Genomic DNA, 26,230 nt, shown 5'->3' on the forward strand with positions numbered 1-26,230 from the left:
TGCCTGTATTCTCCACCAAATAGCTTTCAGGAAACACAGCTTGACCCAGTCAATAGGCCAGAATGCACAATGAAGACTTCAGTCAAAGGTACATGTGGTGCGTTGCTGATGCCATGACTCTCAGCAGAGATGATCTTCGCAAATCATGCTGCTAGCATGAGTGACAAATAATAAACTTCGTCTAAAATAAAAAGCATAGGCAGAGGAAGAGGACAGCAGTGACTGATACACACCAAGATTAGCAGTATTTCGCTTTAACACAAGATGATGTAGTGGAGCATAAAATCGAAGGAAAATAATGTTGCAATATTTATATATATTGCTTTTATTGATTCTGTATTAATAATCATGCAATAAGAAATTGGCAATGTACAATGGTTCAGAAAAATATCATAATGATCAAATAACACTAAAGAGGATGATTAATTTTGTGTGAAAATAAGGCTGTGATTTTTCAATTTTTGGACCTCAGTCCAGTTAGATCTAAGTCAATTCACCTTTATTTATATAGCACTTTTTACGATGCAGATTGTGTCAAAGCAGCTTTACAGTGATAACTGGTATATAATTTTGGCTGCACAGCAGTTTTTAAAGAAAATGGTGTCAATGCAGACAGATCAAAGCACTGTTGAATATCAAATGTCAAGTGTCCCCAACTAAGCAAGCCAAAGGCGACATTGGCAAGGAACCCAAACTCCAACAGGTGACATCAGGAGGCAAACAGGTGTTAAAATGGAAAGAAAAAAAAAAAATGGTGAGAAACCAGGCTTAGTTGGGGGGCCAGTTCTCCTCTGGAGAACAGTGCTTTGTTACGATTCAGGCAGCTATCACAAGTCCGATGGGATCGCAACATTCAAAGTAATCTAATAAAATCCAGTTCAAAGAAATGACTGAAATCAAAGCTTACTCATTAATATTATTATATTTAAATGTTCAGAAACATCACAGAATGACACAGTTGGGTTTATTCCTCAGCTCTTCAACCTGTTTTTGTAGCTCTTTTATTTCTTCTCCTTTCTCTTCCTTCAGGTGTTCATAGAGTTTTTGTAGTATTTCATTTTGTTTTTGTTGTTCTCTTTCTCTGAGATTAAATTCTTCTGCTTGTTTTCTGGCTTCATCTTCATGTTTCTTCTTCATGTCTTTTATTTCTTCTTCATATGTCTGTTTTAATTTCTCTTGTTCTGTCTGTTCTCTTTCTTTCCTCTCCCTCTCTCTTTTTCTTCTCTTGATCTCTTCTTCTCGCTCTTGTTTCAGATCTTCAATCATTTTCTTCCTTCTCTTTCTCTCTTCTTCTCGTCTCTCATCATCTTCTCGTTTTCTTCTCTCCCACTCCTGTTTTCTCTCCTGTTCCAGTTGTTCAAAATGTCTTTTCATTTCATGTCTCTTTTCTTCATATTCTTTCTCTTTTTCTTCTTTCTCTCTTCTCTGTTTCTGTCGCTCATCCTCTATCTTCTGTCTTTCTTCTTCTCTCTCTCTTTCAAATCTTTTTCTCATTTTCTGCAGTTCTTCTTGTTTTTCTCTCAGTTGTTCCTCATGTTTCTCTTTTCTCTTTCTTTCTTCTTTCTCTCGTTCTCTCATCTGTCGTTTCTTTTCATCCTCCCATTCTCTCTGCTGTCGTTTAATTTCCTCTTGAATTTCTTTTCTGTCATTTTCAGCCTCTTTTATTTTTATTTTCCATCTCCTTCTCTCCTCCTCTTCTTCTTCATGCCTCCTTTTCTCCTCCATATCTCTCTTAGTTTCTTCCTCATGATTCATTCGTAACTCTACTAAAATGCGTTCTTGTTCATTTTTTATCTTTTCTAGATCTTGTCTGTATTTCTCTTCTCTCTTTCTATCTTCTTCTTCTCTTTCTTTTTGCTGTTTTTCATACTGTAATCTCTGATTTTCAATCTCTCTCTTCATTTCCTCAATATTTTGATGATATTCAGCTCTTTGCTGTTTTTCCTCTTCTGATCGTTTCTGGTTTTCAATCTCTCGTTTTTTCTGTTCTGTTTTCTCTTTTTCTTCAAACTCTTGTTTGAGTTTTCCCCCCTTTTCTGTGAATTGATTCTCCATTTTAAGCATTTCCTCCTCTGCTCTTTGTTTTTCTTCCTCAAATCTACTTATCATGTCTTTCATTACTCTCTCATATTTGGCTTTTAATTCATTCTTCTGATTCTGAATTTCTGTCTCTTTATCTTTCATTATTTCCTCCATTCTTCTTTTAATGCTCATCTCTGCCTCCTCAAACATGCTGTTAGTGAAGTATCGACCCTCATTAGTATTTTTCAGCTCTTCTATCATGTTTAAAAGTTGAATCACTTGAGTTTTGTCTTGTTTTTCTTTGTTGTTGAAAACCAGGAATCTGTTTCCACAATCTCTGATCAGTTTCTTCAGTTCTGCAGAGTTATTTCTCTTCACATAATCTTCTATAGATTCATCCTCGAGATCATCTCCTCTAGTGAACAGAATGATGCTGAACTGAGAAGCTTTCAGGCCAAAGATCTTCTTTATCAGTAGCATAGTATCATTTTCCTCCTTGGTGAATCTTCCCAAACTCAACACAATGATGAACACATGAGGTCCAGGTGACGACAGTGAAACACATTTCATTATTTCTTCCATCACTTGATCATGTGTCAGTGTTGTGTCAAAAAGTCCTGGAGTATCAACAACAGCTACTATTCGACCATCAACTTCCCCAACTCCCTTCTTACAAACAGTCGTCACTGAATCTGCATTTAATTGGCTCTGAAACTCATTTCCTCCCAGAATAGTGTTTCCTGTTGCACTCTTTCCACTTCCTGTCCTTCCGATCAGCACAATCCTCAGACACTCCTGATCATCTGGTTCAGCTTCAGCACCTAAAAAATGTTGGTAGAATTCATATAATTTTAAGTTTCTATCCTGTTGTCAAATTATGAACACTAAGTCTTTTTTAGTTGATAATCTATCCCAGTAACCGTATTTTGTTTGACAATGAATATACACTAAAACACTAAACTAAAATTGCAATGTTACTTTTATTTATATTGTGTTACAGTATCTGTTACTATGTATATAATTGATTTGTTACCCTTTGTTATTGAAATAAATTATAAATTGGAGGAACTCATTATTATGAAGATGCACAATATAAAAAATTATAATAATAAAAAATCACTCACCCTCTGGCTGATTCTTTTGTTCTTTGTTTTCACTCAGTCTTTCTTCTGTTCCATGTCTGAATCGGTTCTCTTGAGCTTCCGTATGCGTCTGAAGTGAATAGGGTTCCGTCTTCATCTTCTTTATGTAATACAGTAAATCTATGATCTGTCTTGAGTTTTCAGATTCCTTTAATCCCATCACACTGCACTGACCCCCATAGAATCTGATCAAGCTCTGACTTTCTGTGGATTTGAGAAAATCAAACGCAATTTCTTCAACAGTAAGCTCAGTTGTGAAAAGAACAATAAAATGCTCCCTGGAGTCAAATATTTTTTGGATCTTCTCTATTTCTGCTTTGTCATCATCAGTATGTGGACCAATAGGAACAACAAGAAGGAAAACATGAACTCCAGGATCACAGAGAGACACACAGCGGAGAGTCTGATGCATCACTTTCTCCTCTGAGAGCCGATTGAGAGCTGGAAGCTTCACCAGACTGATCTGACATCCATGAATCTTCTCCTCTATCTTCACACACTCTTCACTGCTTGCTCTCTCATGTAAAGGTTTTAGATTTTTCCCTTGTAAAAGTTTTGACACGGAGTCCTTAAGTGTTGTATCACTTCCACACAGCACCAGATTTAACCTCTGTTTTCCAGAGAAATTCAGTGACACTGAAAAACAGATTAAGGGACATTATACTTAGTTCAAGCTTTGGCACATCATTTGGTATGTCTTAACACCAATCACTTTAAAGCACCATTAAAATATACAGCTAGCTGTGATTTAATTAATAACTTACATTGGCGAAGCCATTTTGGAGAATGCTTTCTTGCCTCAACTGTAAAATAAATGAAAAGAATGAATATAAACATTTTACAAAAAATAATGTTTATACTGCATATTGCCATTCCTACTGTGTAACAGTTGGGATCTGTAAGTGACCACTGAGGACCTTTATTAAAAGTGTTTTTAGGGGCCTTCTAAATGAAAAAGCTCCTACCATTGGTAAAAAAAACACTGAATTTTGTCAAAGTTGACTTCCGGTTTGCGTCCTTTCCAAAATGGCTGCTTAATTCATTAGCTCCATCAATTTGCACGAATTCGCCGCCCCAGAACCAGATAAAAACAACTTTTAAGTGCTGACAAAGTTATGGATGGGGCAAATATGGAGAAAAGGGGAAGACCAAGAAAAAACACTACAAAAGACGATGAAAATAACCCAAACGCACCTGATCAAATTAGCGCGAGTGGCGACGGAGCACATGAGGGAGAGCAAATTAGCCTGGCGAAGATTCTTAACGAGATTAAGGACTTTCGACAAGACAGTTACAAACAACTCCAGGATATAAAAGAAGAATTGAATAAGTCTAATAAAAGGATAGAAGAGGCTGAAAATAGAATCGATGAAGCGGAGACCCGAATCCAAAACACTGAAGAAGTGCTGGAAGAGATGCTACTGCTAACGGAACAATTTGAAGCCAGGCTAAACGACCAAGAGGGTCGAGCCAGACGGTCGAATATCAGGATTTACGCCGTACCGGAAAAAGCTGAGGAAAACTCTTCTGACATGATTTCTTTCCTAGAGGATCTACTTAAATCGACCCTAGATCTTGAACGCTTCGGTGGACCTCCAGATTGAACGGGCTCACAGAGCTCTCGCGCCTAACCCATCAACCGCAGCTAAACCACGCTCGATAATCGCCAAGTTTCTCAACTACAGGATAAAAGAGTTGGTTATCAAAACGGCCTGGGAGAGAAAGGTGATCGAATGGAATGGCAACAGGATTTTTTTCGATCATGACTACGCCCCCGATGTGCTGTGGAAACGGAGGAAATATCAAGAAGCTAAAAGGATTTTGAGGGAACACGACATCAAATTCCAAACGTGCTTCCCGGCCAGACTGAAGGTGTTTTACTCTGGAGGCACAGTTCTCTACAACTCCGCGGAAGAAGCAACGACCGATATGGAGAAAAGAGGTCTCCCGGTGACCGTACACAGCACACCCTCCTCGTTAATGGAGCGCGTTCAGCGGCTGACCTGGAGAAAGACCGGCAAGAAGCGCGGCGCACCTGCTCGCGCTCACACATCTTATAAAGACAAACTCCTTGCGTTCAGACGTCCGCAAGCAGGCGATTAGTGAGTGAAAATCTCTGATGCTTTTCCTTAAGTACTTTCATCGTCATTTTGTGATTTCCTTGTTTTAAGTTACTCTATCCCGATTTGAGCAAGTATGCGTTTTAAGTGCAAATTATAGGTTCCCGAACGAAAAGACGGAACAATTTCTGGGACGAAATGACTCTAACTGCATGGGCCCTTAGTACGCTCCAAGTACACAAGGCCTATCCCATGGAGCATACTTGTCATCTTTGCTCTTTTAAGAGTCGATATGTTACGACCCCTTACTTGGAAGTCGTGACTTTGTCTTTATTTAATTTTTCTTTTCAGTTTGAAGTTCTGGCCGTTTTTTGGTTTTGTTGTTGAGTTCATGTTCCTGGCTAATTCAGAAGGGGGCGTTAATCAACGATTGTTATACGAGTTTGAGCAGTGGGGTTCAAAATATATGAAAATAGGTGGAATAAAAGAAAATGAGTAACTACATAAAGGTAGCATCATATAACGTAAATGGGTTACTTAATCCTGTAAAAAGAAGCAAGATTCTGACTAAACTTAAAAAAGAGAAAATTGAGATAGCATTGCTTCAAGAGACCCATCTAAATGTAAAGGAGCATAACAAATTGAATAGGATGGGATTTAAATACATTTACTCTGCCTCATTTGGATCTGGACATAGAAGAGGGGTTGCGATTTTAATCTCTAATAAAATTACGTATGATCATCTTGCTGAAATAAAAGACAGAGAGGGTAGATACATAATGATAAGAGGCAGAGTTGATGGCACCTTGGTCACCATTCTTAATGTCTATGCTCCTCCAGGCAGTAAATGTTCCTTTTTCAAGTCTTTGATAGATCTAATAGCGTCTGAATCACAGGGCATCTTTATTTGCGGGGGGGAATTTAATGTTCTGTTGGACCCTAAATTAGATTCTTCGCATACTTCCACTCAATTAGCAAGTCCTTTAAGAAAACAAATAAATACAATGTTAAAAGAATTAGGTCTGATTGATGTATGGAGAGACTTTAATCCAGGACTAAGAGATTACACTTATTATTCACATCCGCATACCTCCTACTCAAGAATTGATTACTTTCTGGTATTTAGAAAAGATAAATTTAGAATTAAGAATTGTAACATAGGATTAATTGATATATCTGACCATGCATTAATATCACTTTATCTAAATTTAGAGAATAAACCCAAAAATACTCTCTGGAGACTAAATACTGGCATCCTGAATAATAAAGTGATAAGGGAACAAATTGTAGTAGAAATAGAACAATATGTGGAGCAAAATGATAATGGATTAGTCCCCCCTACTATATTATGGGATGCATGTAAAGTGGTTCTTAGGGGTAAAATCATTGCTATTACATCTAAGTTAAAGAAATGTAGGCTGGAAAAACTTAACACACTTACAAATAGCTTAAATAAATTAGAATTGGAAAACAAGAAAGGTCCTAAAAATCTATCTCAGGAAATTAAAAAAATTAAAGCAGAGTTGGACTACTTGTATACACAGGAAATAGAGAAAAAACTAATGTTTTTAAAACAAAAATATTATGAGTCTGGAGGTAAAGCAATGAAATTATTGGCCAGAAAGTTATGTAAGCAACAGGCCGACGCAACAATACAGAAGATACAGGACCCAATATCAAAACAGCTATTTCATAAGTCGGAAGATATTCAGGGAGTGTTCGAAAATTACTATAAAAAACTCTATACTCAAACACAGACTGTCGATCCTGTTGAAATTGACACTTTTCTCACTCCTTTAAAACTTCCTTCAGTTAGTGATACCTGGAATGCTAAACTATCAGCAGATATTACTGAGGAGGAATTAAATAAAGCAATATCCAGGCTTAAAACAAATAAGTCACCGGGTCCAGATGGTTTTTCATCTGAATGGTACAAGGCATTTAGACAACAACTTATTCCTATTTTATTACCAGCGTTTAATACTGTTCTACACGGAGGAGAATTGCCACCCTCGTGGCGAGAAGCCACTATTTCTGTTATTCCAAAAGAGGGGAAAAACAAACAAGACTGTTCCGCTTATAGACCAATCTCTGTCTTGAACATGGACTACAAGTTGTTTGTCTCAATCCTAGCTAAAAGGCTTGAATTGATAATGCCTGAACTAATTAACTCCGACCAAACAGGCTTCATACGGGGTAGGCAAACGCAAGACAATATCAGACGGACTCTCCAAATTATCAGTCATATCCATGATTCTAATCTACAAGCTGTCCTCTTAAGTCTGGATGCCGAAAAGGCTTTCGATTCAGTTAATTGGCTTTTTCTTAAGGGTATTCTTACGAAATTTAATTTTCATGAGAAATTTACTAAAGTTATTCAAAATATATATTCTTATCCAACTGCAAGAATTAAAATAAATGGTAATCTATCAAAGACCATTACACTGGAGAGGGGCACTAGACAGGGGTGTCCTCTGTCTCCTCTGCTCTTCGCTTTGTTTATCGAACCTCTGGGGCAGTGGATCAGGGAAAACTCAAAAATAAAAGGTATTAATTTCAAAGATGACGAACATAAAATAGCTCTATTTGCCGACGACATATTAGTTTATCTGAAGGACCCAACGGAGTCGTTGATTGAACTATTTGAAACATTACAAACCTTTGGCTCTTTTTCAGGATTTAAATTAAATATTCTAAAAACACAGGTATTGACCTTTAATTATAACCCCCCAAACGAAATTAATAAGAATTATTCTTTAAAATGGGATCATAAATTTATTAAATACTTAGGAATAAATATTCCCAAGGACACAAACAATTTAGAAAAGCTTAATTATGGCCCTATTAATAAAAAAATAAAACTTGACATTGCAAGATGGAATCTTTTACCATTTTTTAACATGAGATCTAGGATAGATTCAATCAAGCTAAACATACTTCCGAGATTGCTCTTTCTGTTTCAGTCCTTACCTGTTTCCTTACCTAAAAAACAATTCTCAGAGTGGGATAAATTGTTTTCCAGATTCATATGGCAAGGCAAGAAACCAAGGGTAAAATTTAAAACCTTGCAGCTGAGTAAAGAAAAAGGAGGGGTGGCCTTTCCATGTTTGCAAAAATATTTCCAGGCAGCACAGTTGAGATTAATTGTCTGCTGGTGCAACCCAGAATATCAAGCAAGATGGAAGGACATAGAGAATGATTGGTTTGACGAGATCCCTATTCGAGCGATCATTGCAGACGAAAATCTAATCAAAAATAAAAAGGGAAATCAATGGATTAAAGTAACTTTAAAAAATTGGTTTGACACCATTAAGGACTATAATTTGGAGGATTCTGTGACTGTATTGAAATGGGCTTCATATGATTCGGATTTTAAACCAAATACTTTAGACATGCGGTTTAGACTATGGGCCAAGAAAGGGATCACTGCTTATTGTTCAATTATAGATAAAGGGCAATTGATAGACTTTAATTCTCTAAAAGAAAAATTTAATTTAGAGTCCAAGGATTTTTTCAGATACCTTCAGCTCCGACATCATTTCTGTCAGAAAATTAAAAAGGGGACTGATGAAGATCCAATTAAGAGTCCTCTAGTTAAAATATTCTGTTCATCTTATAAGGCTGAACCAATGTTAAAGACTATTACTAAACTATATGGAGCTCTGATGGATATGCAAGGAGATTCATCTCTGTACATCAAGGAGAGATGGGAGAAAGAAAGTGGTATCACCATCTCAACTGAAGACTGGAAAAATATATGTGAATTTCAATGGGCAACTTCTCGTTCCTCTTATTGGAGAGAATTTTGCTGGAAAAACGCTATTCGGTTTTTCATTACTCCAAAACAGATAAATAAATTTCTGGGCAACTCAAATTGTTGGAGACTTTGCGGCTCACAGGACGCTAACCATTTTCACATATTTTGGGGTTGTCCTATCATCAAAAGTTTTTGGAAAGATATACATAATGTATTGGAAAAAAGTTTAGACATTTCAGTTGATTTCAGTTTTGAGACACTCTACATGGGAAAGGTGTCAATGGTTTCCTGGGTTAAGAAAAACAAATATATGTACAGAATTATTCTTGCTTCAAGTAAAAAAGCTATTACTAGATGCTGGTACAAACCTAACCCACCACAAATACCGGAATGGATTGACATTGTAAGAAGTATTTTTATTATGGAGAAAATTACTTTCTGTATAAATAACCAAAAAGATATGTTTGTTGATTTTTGGTCTAAATGGATTGAGTTTATAACCCCCATTGAACCAAATATTTTTTTGTTATAGATCATATGTTTTTGTGTTTATATAAATATTGTGTTTACACCCCCTTTCTTTTGTAAATAGTTTTTGCTAAAATTGGAATATAATTTAACGAGATATATTGATCGGTTTTTGTCATGAAGACCTTTGAGCAGTTTTTTTTTTTTTTTTTTTTTTGAAATGCTGTAAAAGTGACAAATGTCAAACTGATATTGTGAAATTGTATCTTTTTCCAATAAAAACTTAAATATAAAAAAAAAAGAATTTTGTCAAAGTTGATGTAAATATTAAACCATTCTTCGCTCGACGTGATGTTATAGAACCTGTTTCTAAGGAATTATCATCTATAAAAACTATTATTCTGGAGAAATAAACTGAAACCATGTACAACAAAGACAAATTAGATGAACTACAAACTAACATCCTGACAACTCAAGAAATTTCGAGAGGACTTGAGCACTTTTAAACTTTGCAAGTCAAACGAGACACAATGGATTACAGAGACAACAAGGTCTACAAATGAATCTGAACCTGGGAAAACATTGTGTTTTACGTCCAAGAGGTGAACCTACAGACTCCATTGAATCAAGTTTTTCCACCTCATCTTCAACATCTTCAATTTCTAAGAGGTCTTTTTTGGGAACCCCTTGATGCTTGCAAAGAAGAAATGCACAAGAAGAGGCTCCCAATTAAAAGGTTTTGCCCAAATGGAAAATTTTCGGATTATTCTTAGAAAGACGTTTTCAAATATCCTCCGATGTTTATTATAAGAGATTAAATAATAATAATAAATTAATAATAAGAAGAATAAGAATAAAAAGGCAAATATATTCATTAAATGATGTTGATTGTGTGGACAAAAAACAATACAGGGTTGTTTTCCACGTCATAACTGTAATATCATGTATTGCAATGCAAAACTTTTGCATGTTTTCTACAAATAAGTTATACTATATCAAATATTGTATAACGTGTTCCACTAAAAAATACTTAATCGTGTCCATGTCCCTTGAGTTATTTATTTATTTATTTTATTTTATTTTAAATTGGATTGGGGTATGTAGACGGATTGTTTGACGTAATGTTTATTTGTTTTTACATTTTCTATATAATTCATTGAGAAACAATAATACATCATATCAAAGATGGCAGAAAGCCGAAACGTTAGTATTTTATCTCCTGCTGCTAAATAAATATGTTTTAGAGTGCAGTCTTTTCTAGTTTTGTTTTTAAAAAATTGTGTTGCTGTCACAGACACGTTAGGCTCCACTTCCCGTCAATACCCACGCACCCAATCACCGGAATTCTAATCATCGCCACCTGCACATCATCAGCCACTTAATCACCAGCTCTATTTAACCCACACTCACACACACACCAGTTGTCCGGTCTCGTTTGTAGTACAGACTCATGTATGCGAACCTCAAGGACTCAACCTGCTACTTACCTGCTACTTACCTGCTACCAGCGATCCCTATCGCTCTGTTGTCTCCAGTTCCCCTCCTGTGTTCCTCCTTCCGTGTGTGTGAGTGTTCCTCGTCAGCCATTCTCCATCTCCTCGACTTCTACCTCCATCTGCAATCTCAAGGACAGTATCAAACCTCTATCATCTCATTTGAATTCTCCATCTTCCATTTACTCACCTGCTCATTGCTGTTTCTCAAATAAACCACCATACTTGCTTTTACCTCTGCCTCCGTGCCGTCTGTATCATAACAGAAGACCGGACCTGTAAAACACGGCTAGAGATCAGCATGAGCCAACAAGACCCGTTCCAGGAGCTCGTGAGCGCGCTGCGCCGAGCACTCACTCCACCACAACCACCGTCACCAGCACCTGCCGCTGCTTCCCCAGTCACTTCTTCATTGCACTTTCCAACCCAGCATGCCAGTCCCATGGCCAGGCCGGCGCCCTACTCAGGATCGGCGGAGGATTGCAGCGGATTCCTCCTGCAATGTGAGCTGGTCCTGGAGATGCAATCACAACTTTACCCCACTGACACCTCTAAAGTCGCATTTATCATCTCGCAGCTACAAGGTAAAGCTCTCCGTTGGGCAGACGCACTCTGGATTCAAAAGAACCCCGTGGTGAGATCCTGTTCAGCCTTCGTCTCTCACTTCCGCGAAGTCTTTGCAAAACCCCTTTCGGATTCATCTGTCGGTGAGAAATTCTATAAATTAAAGCAAGGATCTAACGCTGTGAGTGACTATGCTTTGCAGTTCCGTACCCTGGCTTCCAGTAGCGGATGGAATGAACAAGCCCTCATCACTTCCTTCCGCCAGGGGTTAGAACCAAAGTTGCGATTGCATCTCGCTGCATACGAGGACAACATTGGCCTCGAACGCTTCATCCAACTCGCCATCCGTGTGGGCACTCGTATGCAGTCGTGTCTTGAAGAGCACCAGGGCCAGCCACCTCTTCAACCTCTCCTCCGTCGGTCCGAACCCGTCAGCTCCCCAGAACCAGCCAGCGAACCTATGCAAGTTGAAAACTCCTGACTCACCCCTGCAGAACGACAACGCCGGCTGACCCTGAACTTATGCCTCTACTGCGCCTCTCCCGGGCATGTACTCTCCGCATGCCCAACACGCCCTCCAAGACCTCTGGTGAGTGCCATCCTTCCCTCTTTAATCCAGATGAAACCACTCACCACCGTTGTAACCCTTACTGCTGCCAATATGTCTGTTCCAGTTGTTGCGCTCCTCGATTCAGGGTCAGCCGGGAACTTCATCTCCGGGTCCCTCTGCCGTCAACTCAAGTTCAAAACCTCGCCTTCGCCTAGTATCTATCAAGCCCACTCCATTACCGGAAAACCCCTAGGCCGCAAAAAGATCACCCGATGTGCTGGTCCTCTGCAACTCCGCATAGGCCTCCTTCATGTCAAGGATATCCATCTGCTGGTTCTGGAGGAATCCACCGCTGACGTGGTTCTAGGGCGCCCGTGGCTCGAACTCCACAGCCCAACCATCTCCTGGCGCACGGGCGAGATCCTGAAGTGGGGCGAACACTGTTTCTTGACCTGCCTCTCCGGGTTTCCTGTTCCTCCATCGCCACGTTCCAAAGAAATCTCCATCTGTGCCACTTCCATTGAAAGCCCCATCGAGAAACGATCCATCGACATCCCAGCCTGTTACACCCCCTTCAGCGATGTCTTTTGCCCACAACGAGCCTCCAAGTTACCTCCACACCGGCCATGGGACTGCGCATACATCTGCTACCGGGTGAACCAGTGCCACGGGGAAGGATCTACCCCCTATCTGTGCCGGAGGAGAAGGCCATGGAGGACTACATCGACGAGGCCCTCAAGCAAGGATACATCCGTCCGTCTACTTCCCCTGCTGCTTCCAGCTTCTTCTTCGTGGCCAAAAAGGACGGAGGCTTGCGGCCCTGTATTGATTACCGCTCACTCAACAAGATCACCATAAAGTTCCGTTACCCACTTCCCCTCGTCCCAGCGGCCCTGGAACATCTCCGTGGTGCCACTGTGTTCACTAAGCTGGACCTCTGCAGCGCGTACAACCTCATCCGGATACGCGAGGGGGACAAGTGGAAGACCGCCTTTGTCACGCCCACTGGCCATTATGAATACCTGGTCATGCCCTATGGACTAGTCAACGCCCCCTCCGTATTCCAGGATTTCATTCATGAGGTGCTCCGGGAGTTTCTCCATAAGTTTGTGCTGGTGTACATCGACGATATCCTCATCTACTCCCGGAACCTGGACGAACATCGCCACCACGTTGCAGAGGTCCTCAAACGCTTACGGCAGTTCCAGCTGTTCCTCAAGGCGGAAAAATGCTCCTTCCACCAGTCGTCCGTCCACTTCCTTGGATACTACATTGACCACAGTGGCATCCGGATGGACGAGGGGAAGGTGGACGCCATCCGGTCCTGGCCCACTCCGACTACCATAGAAGAACTCCAACGCTTCTTAGGCTTCTCCAATTTCTACCGCCGTTTCATCAAGGGATACAGTTCCATCGTCTACCCACTCACCAACCTTCTATGCCATCAGCCCAAGTCTCTGTCCTGGTCCGAAGAAGCCACACAAGCCTTTGAAGCCCTTAAGGAAGCCTTCACCACCGCTCCCCTCCTCGTCCACCCTGATCCCAACCGGCCATTCATCGTAGAGGTAGACGCATCTACCACAGGAGTGGGAGCGGTACTTTCACAGCAGCAGGGGCAACCAAGTAGACTCCATCCATGCGCCTTCTTCTCCCGCAAGCTCAACCCGGCGGAGGTCAACTATGACATCGGTGACCGCGAACTCCTGGCCGTCAAGCTCGCGTTGGAGGAATGGAGGCATTGGCTGGAGGGAGCCAAACACCCCTTCCAAGTTCTAACCGACCATAAAAACCTGGAGTATCTTAAAGCTGCTAAAAGATTAAACCCCCGACAAGCCCGCTGGGCCATGTTCTTTTCAAGATTCGATTTCACCATCTCCTATCGTCCCGGCTCCAAGAACCTCAAGGCTGACGCCTTATCCCGTCTCCATGCTCCTGATGAGAAGTCTGAAGCTCCTGAAACCGTCCTCCCAGAAACCATCTTTGTGAGTCCCATCCAATGGTCTGAAGAGACTCTGCCCTCCTCCAATGCCTCCTCCAACACTCCGCCGGGTTGCCCTCAAGGTCTCCAGTACATCACCAGAGCACGACGCACTCAACTCATCCACGCAACTCACTCATCACTTGGCACTGGTCACCCGGGGGTCAATGGAACCCTCTCGCTGCTTAAAGCACGCTTCTGATGGCCCAACTTGGCCAGGGATGTCAGAAGGTACGTGCAGGGCTGCAGGGAGTGCGCCATCTCGAAGAGCTCTCGTCATCTGCCAGCCGGCAAGCTCCATCCTCTGCCCGTTCCTGAGCGACCATGGTCACACCTGGGAGTTGACTTTGTGACGGATCTCCCACCTTCTGATGGTCATACCTGCATATTCGTGGTAGTGGATAGATTCTCCAAGGCCTGCCGGCTGATCCCTCTCCAAGGTCTACCTACCGCTCTCACTACTGCTGAATTAATGTTCAACCACATCTTCCGCTACTATGGAATCCCCGAGGACATTGTATCTGACAGGGGCCCCCAGTTCATCTCCCGAGTCTGGAAGGCCTTTTTGTCGCTCCTGGGTGTGACCGTCAGCCTATCGTCGGGATACCACCCTCAGACGAACGGGCAGACGGAACGGAAAATCCAAGAGATCGGCCGCTTCCTGCGTACCTTCTGTCACGGCCACCAGGACTCCTGGAACCAGTACCTGGGTTGGGCCGAGTACGCCCAGAACTCTCTCCGTCAACCTTCCACCGGATTAACACCTTTTCAATGCGTACTCGGCTACCAACCCCCATTGTTCCCCTGGGACGGGGAACCCTCCAGCGTTCCTGCTGTCGACTACTGGTTCCGGGAGAGCGAGAGGGTGTGGGACTCAGCCCACCATCAGTTGCAGAGGGCCCTGCGCAGACGCAGGATGACAGCCGACCTTCGTCGCTCCAACGCTCCCAACTACCAACCTGGGCAGAAGGTCTGGCTGTCGACAAGGGACATCAGACTGCGTCTGCCATGCAAGAAGCTGAGTCCCCGCTTCATTGGCCCGTTCACCATCCTTCAGCAGATCAACCCCGTCACGTATCGTCTTCAGCTTCCTCCTGAATATAAGATTCATCCCACTTTCCACGTGTCTCTACTCAAACCTCACCACCCTTCTCTCTCTCCTTCCACAGAGCCTGACGTGACAGCCGCCGAGCCCCCCCTTCCACTTCTTCTGGAGGATGGGACTGCTTACGAGGTTCGGGAAATTCTGGACTCCCGGCGCCGTGGTGGTCTCCTGGAATACCTCGTCGACTGGCAGGGCTACGGGCCAGAGGAGCGGTCGTGGGTCCCGTGGAACGACATCCTTGATCCCAACCTGCTACAAGCCTTCCACTCCAGCCACCCGGACAGACCTGCCCCACGCCCTCGAGGTCGGCCACCACGACGTCGGGGTCCTCGGCCCTCAGGAGCGGGCCGTGGGAGGGGGGGTACTGTCACAGACACGTTAGGCTCCACCTCCCGTCAATACCCACGCACCCAATCACCGGAATTCTAATCATCGCCACCTGCACATTATCAGCCACTTAATCACCAGCTCTATTTAACCCACACTCACACACACACCAGTTGTCCGGTCTCGTTTGTAGTACAGACTCATGTATGCGAACCTCAAGGACTCAACCTGCTACTTACCTGCTACTTACCTGCTACCAGCGATCCCTATCGCTCTGTTGTCTCCAGTTCCCCTCCTGTGTTCCTCCTTCCGTGTGTGTGAGTGTTCCTCGTCAGCCATTCTCCATCTCCTCGACTTCTACCTCCATCTGCAATCTCAAGGACAGTATCAAACCTCTATCATCTCATTTGAATTCTCCATCTTCCATTTACTCACCTGCTCATTGCTGTTTCTCAAATAAACCACCATACTTGCTTTTACCTCTGCCTCCGTGCCGTCTGTATCATAACACTTGCATTGTCTGTACAATTTATATACATGGAATGATTCACAACTTTCCTCTAATAAGTATTGCTCAGACTGTGCAAACTGCAGATTATTTAATCAGCTGGATTCAAATTATAATTGTAATATATCTTATATTGCTGCTCAAATCAAACGGGATTAGACACTAATGTATTTAAACATGTAATATCAGATACAATCTCTGAAAAACACAAAACATCCTTGACAGGTTTTAAAAATGTATTTCAGTTGAAACTAACATGATTTTAATCTTAAAAAAAAAAAAAAAAATTCTGAAAACTTACAAAAATTTCTTCCTTCACTTCTTCTCTTTATTTTTATTTTCATCTTTTTGTGCTTTCCATCATCTTTTTGGGAAGAACTCTTCTTGGTTTCTTTTGCTGAATTGATAGGCTCTTCATCCACTGGTGTTTCTTTCACATCTTCTTGTATCTCACATGTGAGATGGTCTTCCTGGTTTCCCTTGAGTATCTTATCAACCCTCTTGTATATCTCAAAACATAATTCTGGTTTTGTTTCATCAAGCTGCAGATATCCTTCATCACACTCCTTTATCAACTGATGAACACTTGTATTCTTTCCCATAGGACTCATTTGTGAGCCATCGGTCTCTTCATCAGTTGTGATCATAATGGTGCGTTTAATCGCCTCTTTGCTGAATAGTTTCAGCACGTGTTTGACTCTTGTCATGTCCTCCTCAGTGAAGTCATTGTGCTGCAGTACGAGTATGAAGACATGAGGTCCTGGATCAGACAGATTCACACACTCTCTCACTGTCTGTGTGATCTGATGATCTGAGATGTTTGTCTGGAGCAGCTGTGGACTGTTGATGATGGTCACATGTCTGTCCTTCACTGTTCGACTGAACAGCACTTTGTGCTTTAGTAAAGCTGCCAGTTCTTCACTGTCACTCACATCTATTCCCAAGATTAGGTTTCTAACTTTGTGGTTTTCTGAATCATTCTTCCCCAGAAGAACAATCCTCAGATCACACACTGAAACACAAACCAAGATACTGTAAAGAAAAAAAAAAAACTAAGAACCTGCACCAACACTACAGTAATCATACTGACAATTTAAACATGTTTGAATGTTCTGGCTGAATATGAAATGAGAAATGGCTTGGATGTAATTCATGTGTAAATAAATAATTCCTAACTAGATTCCACAATAAATGTAAATATATAATAGATATAATATGCAGTAATATTTATATAGTACCTATTTGGTAAAATATATAAATTAATCGACTTACTGTTAGGATGATCAATTTTTTTACTTCCCTTTCCTTTGGTCTCTGAAAATAAAATCACCCATAATAAGATATGTTGAGTATAACATTAATGTAAGTGAACTTTTACATGTACAAAACCAACCTGGTCTGATAGGAAAGACGTACCCATGGGTATGTTTTCGTGAGTCACAAAATTACGCACTGATGCATACGTCTCGCTGCGGTTTCCAACAGAAACGAACGCTAGAGGCGGTAAAACGTCAATAAGCGCTTTTGATCGTTTTCATACACGGTTTCGATCTATGGCCAGCTTGCTCAGTAGCTCAGCCGATACAGAGTTGGACTTACGATGAGGAGTCCCCTGGGTACGAATCCCGTGAAAGGCGAGTGACGGACGGTAAAAGAGAGCTCAGAGATGAGAGATCTAAACGAGCTGAAAAAAACAGTACGATTGCAGATGCTTCTTATCTCACGTTTGCTTTTACTATCGGGTAGGTTTAGGCGTAGTGTCGGTGGGACTTATTTTAAAACACAACAGAGTGCAAATGTCAAATCAAGAACCGTGGCGATTCGTCTAAAAACCAACGTCATAAAAAAAAAAAAAAAAAAAAATGAACACGCTTTTAGCGCCACTCAGTGGACATTTCACATCGAAACTGCAGTGATACGTATGCATTGATACGTATTTTGCGACTCGCAAAAATGTACCCACAGGTATGTTTTTCTAATGAGACCAGTTTGTACAAAACATATCATTAGATATTATTAGATTATAAACAGATAAATGACAGAATGTTCACAGTACTCTCAATATGAGGAACTTCCAATAAGGTATGGGATGTTATAAAGAAACAAATAGATAGATAGATAGATTGATAGATAGATAGATAGATGATTAACTGATTAATTAATTATCTCTCACATGTTGGCTCTAAGCATCACACCCTGTTAGACTGCTTCAGCTGGTGCGCTAAACCACATGATGGGGTGGTGTTTACAGTTTACACTGGGTTCACCACTGGGTGAATGAACTACACTGCAGTCATTGTCCAGGGCGGAGGAGTTCAATGTAGGCCAAATGTAGAGGAGTGGGGGCCCCCAAGACAGACTGGTGCTATAACTCATCACTGCTCCGGCAGCCCCTGAAGCAAAGCTGGTGTCAAACATATTGCTTTGCTTTCCTTTGGATAACACCAGAACACCTTAAGAGGAGTTCTGATGTCTGGGCATCACAGGGCCACTTTATACCTTGCCCAGGCCTGCGCCCTGGAGAGGTCACTCAGGTACTGCTGTTTACAGTGACAGAAACAACATGGGGGGTAGCATTTACGAGATATAAGCCCAGCTATGGGCTGCCCCCAATGGTAGGAGAGACTATGCAGTCTCATTGGGTAACACTTTAGAACACTCTAAACAAATAGTGCTATATGGTACTAAAAGTGGTTCTTTGGCTCGTAATCATAAGGGAAACACTGGTGCTTCAGTGGTTCTTCAGCAGTTCTTCACCAGTTCTTTGGGATGAATGAGGTGATAAATAGCACCACTAGCGTATACAGAACCTGTTAAGCTTCTGTATGGTTCTTCAGCGGTTCTTCACTGGTTCTTTGGGGTGGTCAAGGTGCTATATAGCACTAACTTTAGTAGTTACTAAAGAGTTATCATGTTTCTCACTTAAGAATCCCGATCCAAATAATTAGTAATTCCTTCTGAAGGATTTGGTAATTCTTCAGTCATTATTAGTGGGTCAAAGTTTTTTTCAGAAGTTTTCAGCCAGAAATGAAGGGATACTTCCAGAAGTCATCAAGGCTGGCAAGAAGGGTATTCTCCTCAGCCATCTCCATGAACTTCTGTTACAGTGCCCCAGGACATGCGTGATGCAATAGTATAAACCTCTACAAGAATGAAGTGAATCGCAATGATTGTAACAACTATCGAGTGATATCCCTTCTCAGTATCACTGGTAAAAGCCTTTGCTCTTGTAGTTCTCAACAGGTTGAAACCACTTGCAGAAAGTGTATATCCTGAGGCTCAGTGTGGATTCAGAGTAGGGAGATCAACAACTGACATGATCTTCTCATTAAGGCAACTGCAGGAGAAGTGTCGAGAGCAGAGGCAACCACTTTACATTACCTTCATTGATCTTACAAAGGTATTTGACTATGTCAGGAACTAACTTTTCATCTTACTTCAAAGGATTGGAGCCCTCCTAAGCTCTTGAGGATGGCTGTATCCTTCCATGAAAATATGCAGGGCACCGTCCAGTATGATGGCACATTTTCTTAGCCCTTCCTAATCCGGAGTGACGTGAATTAAGGATGTGCCCTGGCACCAAAAGTCTTTTTTTTTTTGGTGCTGTCTTACACCTCCAATCAGTCAGAGGAAGGTAAACAGCAAAATCCCCAGAGTTAAATAAACTCTGCTCAGAGAACATATGGTCCCTCTCTACACAGAGTTAAAATAACACTGAAGCAGAGTTAAAGTTAATGACATAACATGCTGTTTGTGGAGTTGTTTAATCAGATCCTGAGAGATGTAATGTATTTTTTCTTCAGTTGATTTCATCTAAGACTGTGGCTGGAAGTCATTTGTAGTTATTGTGTTTCTTTTCGGGGATTCTGCTTGTTAACAGCAGGTGTTCATCACTAATGCTCAATCATAACTTAATTAATCACTTAATTATCTCATTAACTTTAACTCTGCTTCAGTGTTACTTTAACACTATATAGAGAGGGACCATATGTAATCTGAGCAGAGTTGATTTAACTCTAGGGATTTTGCTGTGTGTATATATTCAGAGATGGCTGTGTTGGCTCGGTCATGTTAGCCGCATGAATACTGGCCATGTCCCTAAAAACCTGCTGTATGTTGAACTTGCTAATGGCTCTAGGCCAGTAGGAAGGCCTAAACTTTGCTACAAAGATGTTTGTAAACAAGACTTAAAGTCATGTAACATCAAAAGGTGATTTGAAAGACGCAGCGAAAGATCGCACTAGATGGAAGCTTACCATCAAATTAGCCATTGAAATCAGTGAAAATAGAAGAGAACACCAGTTAGAAGTGAGGAGAGACTGGAGACGACAGAGAACAGACCATCCACAGAGCCAGAAATAATCTTCACTTGCAGCATTTGCAATAAAACATGTCAAGCATTTGTGCTTTACAGTAACAGCAGGTGCTGTTACTCAACAAATGTCTAGAAACCCATAGGCATAGTTTGCATTGTGTTTTGAGACAGAAGGATGCCAATGATGTAGCCTTTCCATTTCATAAGGCAGGTACATCAGAGAAAGTCTAAGTCTTGGCTTTCTGTTACTCCAAACAAAATTAGAAAGAAGCTTCCTTACTCTTTGAAATAAATTGTGGTAACAACTGAAAAAATATATAATAATGTTGGTAATATGTTCATTTTAATCACATTTATTCTTCCCATTACAGACATGGGCAGTGTCATCCATCTAGTTGTCTCTTCTGACACTTTAAAGGTTCATAATTAGTGGAATTGAATTTGAGGGAGCTTATTGTAGCAATTATTTTAAAGAAAGAAAGGTGGTGGACTTATGTCTACTACAAGCCAAGTGTTTATTGCCCTATGTTGAAGTAATGTTAGCTGCCCTTCTCTTGGACTATGGCTGAAAAATGTAATATCTATCTTGGCTCTTAAAAAAAGTTATATCTATAATTAGGAAAAACAATTCTCAATTTTATGATAACTGCACAGCAAAATCACCAGAGTTAAATCATCTCTGCTCGGAGTACATATGGTCCCTCTCTAAATAGTGTTCAAGTAACACTGAAGCGGAGTTAGTTATTGAGATAATTAAGCGATTAAGTGATGATTGAGTTTTAGTGATGAACACCTGCTGTTAACAAGCAGAATCAATGAAGAAAAGAGAAACACAAGAACTATAACTGACTTCAGTCACAGTCTTAGATGAAATCACCTGAAGATATAAGACATTATATCTCTCAAGATCTCAGCAGAGGAGGATTATCTTTTCTTCAGTTATTCTGCTTGTTAACAGCAGGTGTTCATCACTAATGCTCATTCATCGCTTAGGGTGAATTCAGGTTGATTGGGACACTTTTTCCCAGTCATCTCAATGGCAAAAAGTGTCCCAATCAACCTGAATTCACCCTAATTATCTAATTAACTTTAACTCTGCTTCAGGGTTACTTTAACACTATTTAGAGAGTGACCATATGTACTCCGAGCAGAGTTGATTTAACTCTGGTGATTTTGCTGTGTGGGAGGATTTTTTGGACTTTGTTAAAGGAGATATTGAAGAGACTCTGGATGTGTGAAGGTATAATGTATATGTTTATATACTCTTTTATATAATTTGCCTGTATTTGTTTTTATATTTTATTATTATTTGAATTTTATTTTCTTACTGCCAGGGGTTTATTGTTGGGGGAGGGGGGGTATGCTTGCAATGTGTAAATTGCATAGAATAAGCCAGCCGACTGCTCTCGAATTGCTCTTGCGGAACTTTGATGGCACACATCACAGTCACATGACGGTGCTGTTTCAAGTCAAGCAAAATTCCAAACTGGCATGCACTGCTTCAGGTCAGATGGTAATCTATCTGCGTGACACCACATCAAAGCTGAGACACGCCTAATGTCATAACTCCAGCATGCTTATAATGAACAGAAGGCTATAGTGCTTTGGTCATGGTTAATAGATAATAGGATAGGTAATAGTTCTCTTTATAGTTATCATTCTTAGTGTGAACAGCCCTTAAAAGATCTTGATATCCTTGACAGCATTAAAACACTTCGTTAAGTCAAACATTTTAAAAATCAAAGTTTAGTTCAGTTTGATGGATGTGATCAAAAGAGCAGGGAAGACGTTCCTTTACAGATCGTAATTTTAAAGATTTACCTAGAGGAAGCGTATTTGATCTTTGATGATTGTCTCTGATTGTCTCTTTTTTCTTAGCTGGTTTTGAATCATCAGAAATCTTTAGATGATGGCCTCCATTTTCCTCCACCATCTTCTCGATGCTCTCCATGAGTTTCTGCACCTCTAATTGGTCTCCATTCCTCTGTAGATGATGATGTGGTTGTCTGCAGGCCTTTTGGAGAGACTCAATGGCTCTGCTGACATTGTCAGAGTCTTCAGTGCTCATATACTCCATCTGCTCCTCATGCATGAAGATGACAATCACATACTCAGATGCACCTGCACCAAAAATGTTGTTAATGAGCTTAAGGACACCTCGCTCTAGATCTGTAAATGTTCCAGGCTTGAGGACCACGAGTAGGGCATGAGGTCCAGGGTAAGCCAAATAAAACAATCTTCTCATGTCGAGTTCCTCAGGAGAGAGAATGAGATCAAGCAGGTCAGGGGTGTTGATCATGACCACACGTCTCTCCAGCACCATCCCATCATGACTCTTAAACAAATTGCAGGGGGACAGTGACTCTGAGAACACCTTTTGTCCCAGGATTGTGTTTCCACAGGCGGCTTTAACATCTGCGTTTGTCCCCAGCAGCACTATTCTCACCTCTTCTTTGAGCAGAGACACTGAAATTACACAAACAGGTTTTATGTAAGCACATGGTAATGTTGCAGTTTCTAGGGGTGTAACAGTACACAAAAAAATGACAGTTCGTTACATACATTTTTATTTTTGAATGAAAATGAAGTAATTTTCAGTGGTTTACTGAAAAGGTCTCTTTCTGTCAGTATTGCTGGTGTAATTGGGAGAGGACATTTGAAGTGATTATATTTTGGAATGCAAATATTAGTAAAATATTGAAGAATGAGGTTTGAATTATTGCGCTTTATATCTACTCTGTCTATTTGATGCACAGGCATGTGCCAGCACTCGTTAAAGAGAGTTAAAGAGACTCGCTTGCTGTCAAGATAATCCTTTATACAAATGGAAATACTAACATTTATTGTAACATTTACAGGTAAGTGTACAACTGTAAGATGCAAGTTGAAAAATGCGGATCAACTGCATTAACAACACACACATCTGACAGTTCCTTACAAAAAAAAATAAGTATAGGCCTACATCAAGTTCATTTTAATAAATATTCTTAAAGGGATAGTTCACCCAAAAATAAAAATAAAAATATCTCATCATTTATTCATCTTTATGTTATTCCAAACCTGTATGAGTTTCTTTCATCTGCTTTAGAAGAAGATATTTTGGAGAATGTGAGGTTGAGTAAATAATGACAGAATTTTAATTTTGGGGTGAACTATCTTTTTAAGTAAAGTTCAAGTGTATTTTTAAGTATAGTTAAATAAATGTAAATAAATGTACTAATACTACTTGTGAGTAAATTGGCCCACTTTTTAGTGTATAAAACTAAGCATACTTTAAGTGCAGTAGCAATCTTTGAGTACATAACTCAAAGTTTTACAGTTTACAACTATGTTTTTCATTTGTAAAGCAACTATACTACAAGTGAACTTATAGGTATACTGATAGTTTACTAGTTAAATACTTGTAGCACATTTTTAGTTTATAAAGGTACATTTTGAAGTATACTGTCAGTAAACTATGTAGATTTATACTATACTATGTAAAAAAAAAAAAAAAGTATTAAGAGTTCTGTTAATTAACATTTAGAGTAGATGTGTGATTCAAAATCTGGCCTAATTGAGAGACACAAACACAGTAATGATTGAAGTTGGTAACATGACTATTGCTTTAAGACTCTTAAAACAAAGATTATGTATATGCATTGTCAAAGAACCAGTACGACCCAAAGAATGTCTTTTTAAAATGAGTAACAGCAGTTTCTTTAATATCATGTCTTGGAGTTCTTATTCTTCTACACTTATTTCATTTAAATGCAAATCTCACTGTGCGGAGGTCAACGTATATTTCCTCTTCTGTGGCATAATGATAAACTGCCCTGACCTTCTTCTCTTAAAAATAAATAAATAAATAGCTAAATAAAATCATTGTACAAAATGTTTTTTTACAGAAATGTATTACTGCAACATGAACTGTCCATTATTTCAGGCCTCAAGTATGTACTTTCAAAGTACTGCCAGTGGCACAGATCCTCAACAAACCTTCCAGTATTTTGAAAACTTATGAACAGACTCACCAGGTTGTCTGGATAATTCGCTACAGCAGGCCATCTTCACACAATTGTCACTTTTCTACAGAGCAGCACTTCAGACATTAAGAAATAAAATGTTTTTCAGTCGTCTTAGCATTACTGTAAGCGTGATTGCTTGTGTTAAATCAAAGGTTTTGCACTCATAACAGCTCAAACTGGATGTACTTGTTCTTTGGCGTACATTCCATACAACTTCCCGACACATGATACTCTCAGTGCAGTGTCATCACTGTCATATCTGAACAGCATGGAAAAATGCAGTGGCTTTAATAGTAATCTTTTCTGGTTAAATAAACTTGATCACACAGCTGAAATGAAACTTAAAAAACACTATTCACATGTAATTCTGACAAAGCAAGCTAGTTTGTGATTTTCCTAAATTCTTAAATTGTGCATGAGACTTTGAACACATTTGTCACAGCCCACTTTACTCTGTTTGACAGCTTGGCAGAAAGTGATATGAAAAGTGATATATGATTGGAGATGAGTGATATAACAGCTGCTTTGCTCTGTGTCTCTGATGTGATGACCTACCCCCTTATCCAGCACCTGAGAAAGAAAGGTTAGTATTACACAAACCTTTACAATTATGTAAGACAAGCACAATTTGGACAAGCTGTGAGCTGTTGAGGAATTCTCCGAGAGAGGATACTGTAATGCAGTGGTTCTCACCCTAGAGGGCGCAAAAGGCTGCAATGTGAACGTGTGCACAGGGCCTAAAACAAACTTTTTGCCACACCTGCCAATGGCTGGTGACTTAAAAAAAAATGTAATATTTATAAAAATAAATCTTTTTTTACCAGCCATGAAATTGTTTTTGCAAAAACAGACATTAATGACACCAACATTTTAGACAGAGTGAAAATTCACAATTCAAAATTCTCTATTCCAATAGCAAACCAGCGTTGAATCAACATTGAATCAAGGTTGAAACTTAACATTTTTTGGTTTGCACCCTGGAATAATGTTATTTCAATGATGAAAAATAGATCAAGATGGACATAAAATTGATATTTGATCAACTTAAATCACTTACTTTACATCAAATCCACAAACAATATCAAATCAACCCTGCTTTATATACAGATATTAAATAAAGAGAATAAATCTTGCTTTACTTCTACGCCAGTGAATCTTGTCCATTTTGACTTATTTCAAGCAGAGACCATGCAGGGCTGAAATTAACATTTGGTTTTGAACCAAAAAGTCGCTATCTCAAAAACAAACAGCATTACAATCTTCAATTATTTCACCAGTTTGACTTTATTTCAGTCATACATCTACCGAAGCTCTTATTGAGAATTAACAGATGTTTAGATATTGATGTTTCATTGAAAATGATTGGTTTATAGTTGCTGTTATGAGGTTCAGTATTTGCTTTAGTTGAGCTAAATATGATCAGTATCACACTCGTAGCCATGTAATATGGCTGTATATCAGCACTGATGTGATTCGGCTGTAGATAATCACAGCGTTCTGATATACAGCCATATCGCACAGCTACGAGTGTGATATTGCATTTATACAACAGTTTGACAGCACGAGTATGTAGATAAATAAGAAATAAGAACGGAGTGTCTTTAACCCTTAAATGCATGACTGTTTCGCCAATCATTCTTACACATTCGGGTCTTTATCGACCCAAATCTATATCTAACATGGAAGGATCTCTACCTGTCGCGATAATATAAAACTCCTCTGATATTAAAGTAACAATTACAGAAGAATAAAATAAAGCATATTTTGTTACCTTTTTGAGCTTGAAAGGGCTCCATTTGAGCAGATGTTTTATGCCATCACCACTGTCCTCGTCAGAGCTCATTTCCCAGTAAATTCAGCAAATAATAGGCTAGTTTTATGTTTGAGGTCACGAATATGAGCCCATTTGCGATCTCAAACGTATTCTCAAAACT

At 40.1% G+C, this 26,230-nt stretch overlaps 1 protein-coding gene across 1 annotated transcript; it reads right to left on the reverse strand.

The window, feature by feature from the left end:
• Positions 1 to 696: 696 nt before the first annotated feature.
• On the reverse strand, positions 697 to 24,991 carry LOC125258121. The gene is made up of 7 exons (XM_048174965.1): positions 24,303 to 24,991; positions 22,111 to 22,755; positions 17,247 to 17,288; positions 16,276 to 16,986; positions 3,929 to 3,967; positions 3,147 to 3,800; positions 697 to 2,843 (listed from the first exon to the last, which is right to left on the reverse strand). The coding sequence occupies exons 1-7, from the start codon at positions 24,334 to 24,336 to the stop codon at positions 943 to 945; spliced, it is 4,026 nt and encodes a 1,341-aa protein (XP_048030922.1). The 5' UTR covers positions 24,337 to 24,991; the 3' UTR covers positions 697 to 942.
• Between the last annotated feature and the right edge of the window lie 1,239 nt (positions 24,992 to 26,230).

The sequence above is a fragment of the Megalobrama amblycephala genome, linkage group LG22, assembly GCF_018812025.1.
Source record: "Megalobrama amblycephala isolate DHTTF-2021 linkage group LG22, ASM1881202v1, whole genome shotgun sequence".
Taxonomy (NCBI): Eukaryota; Metazoa; Chordata; class Actinopteri; order Cypriniformes; family Xenocyprididae; genus Megalobrama; species Megalobrama amblycephala.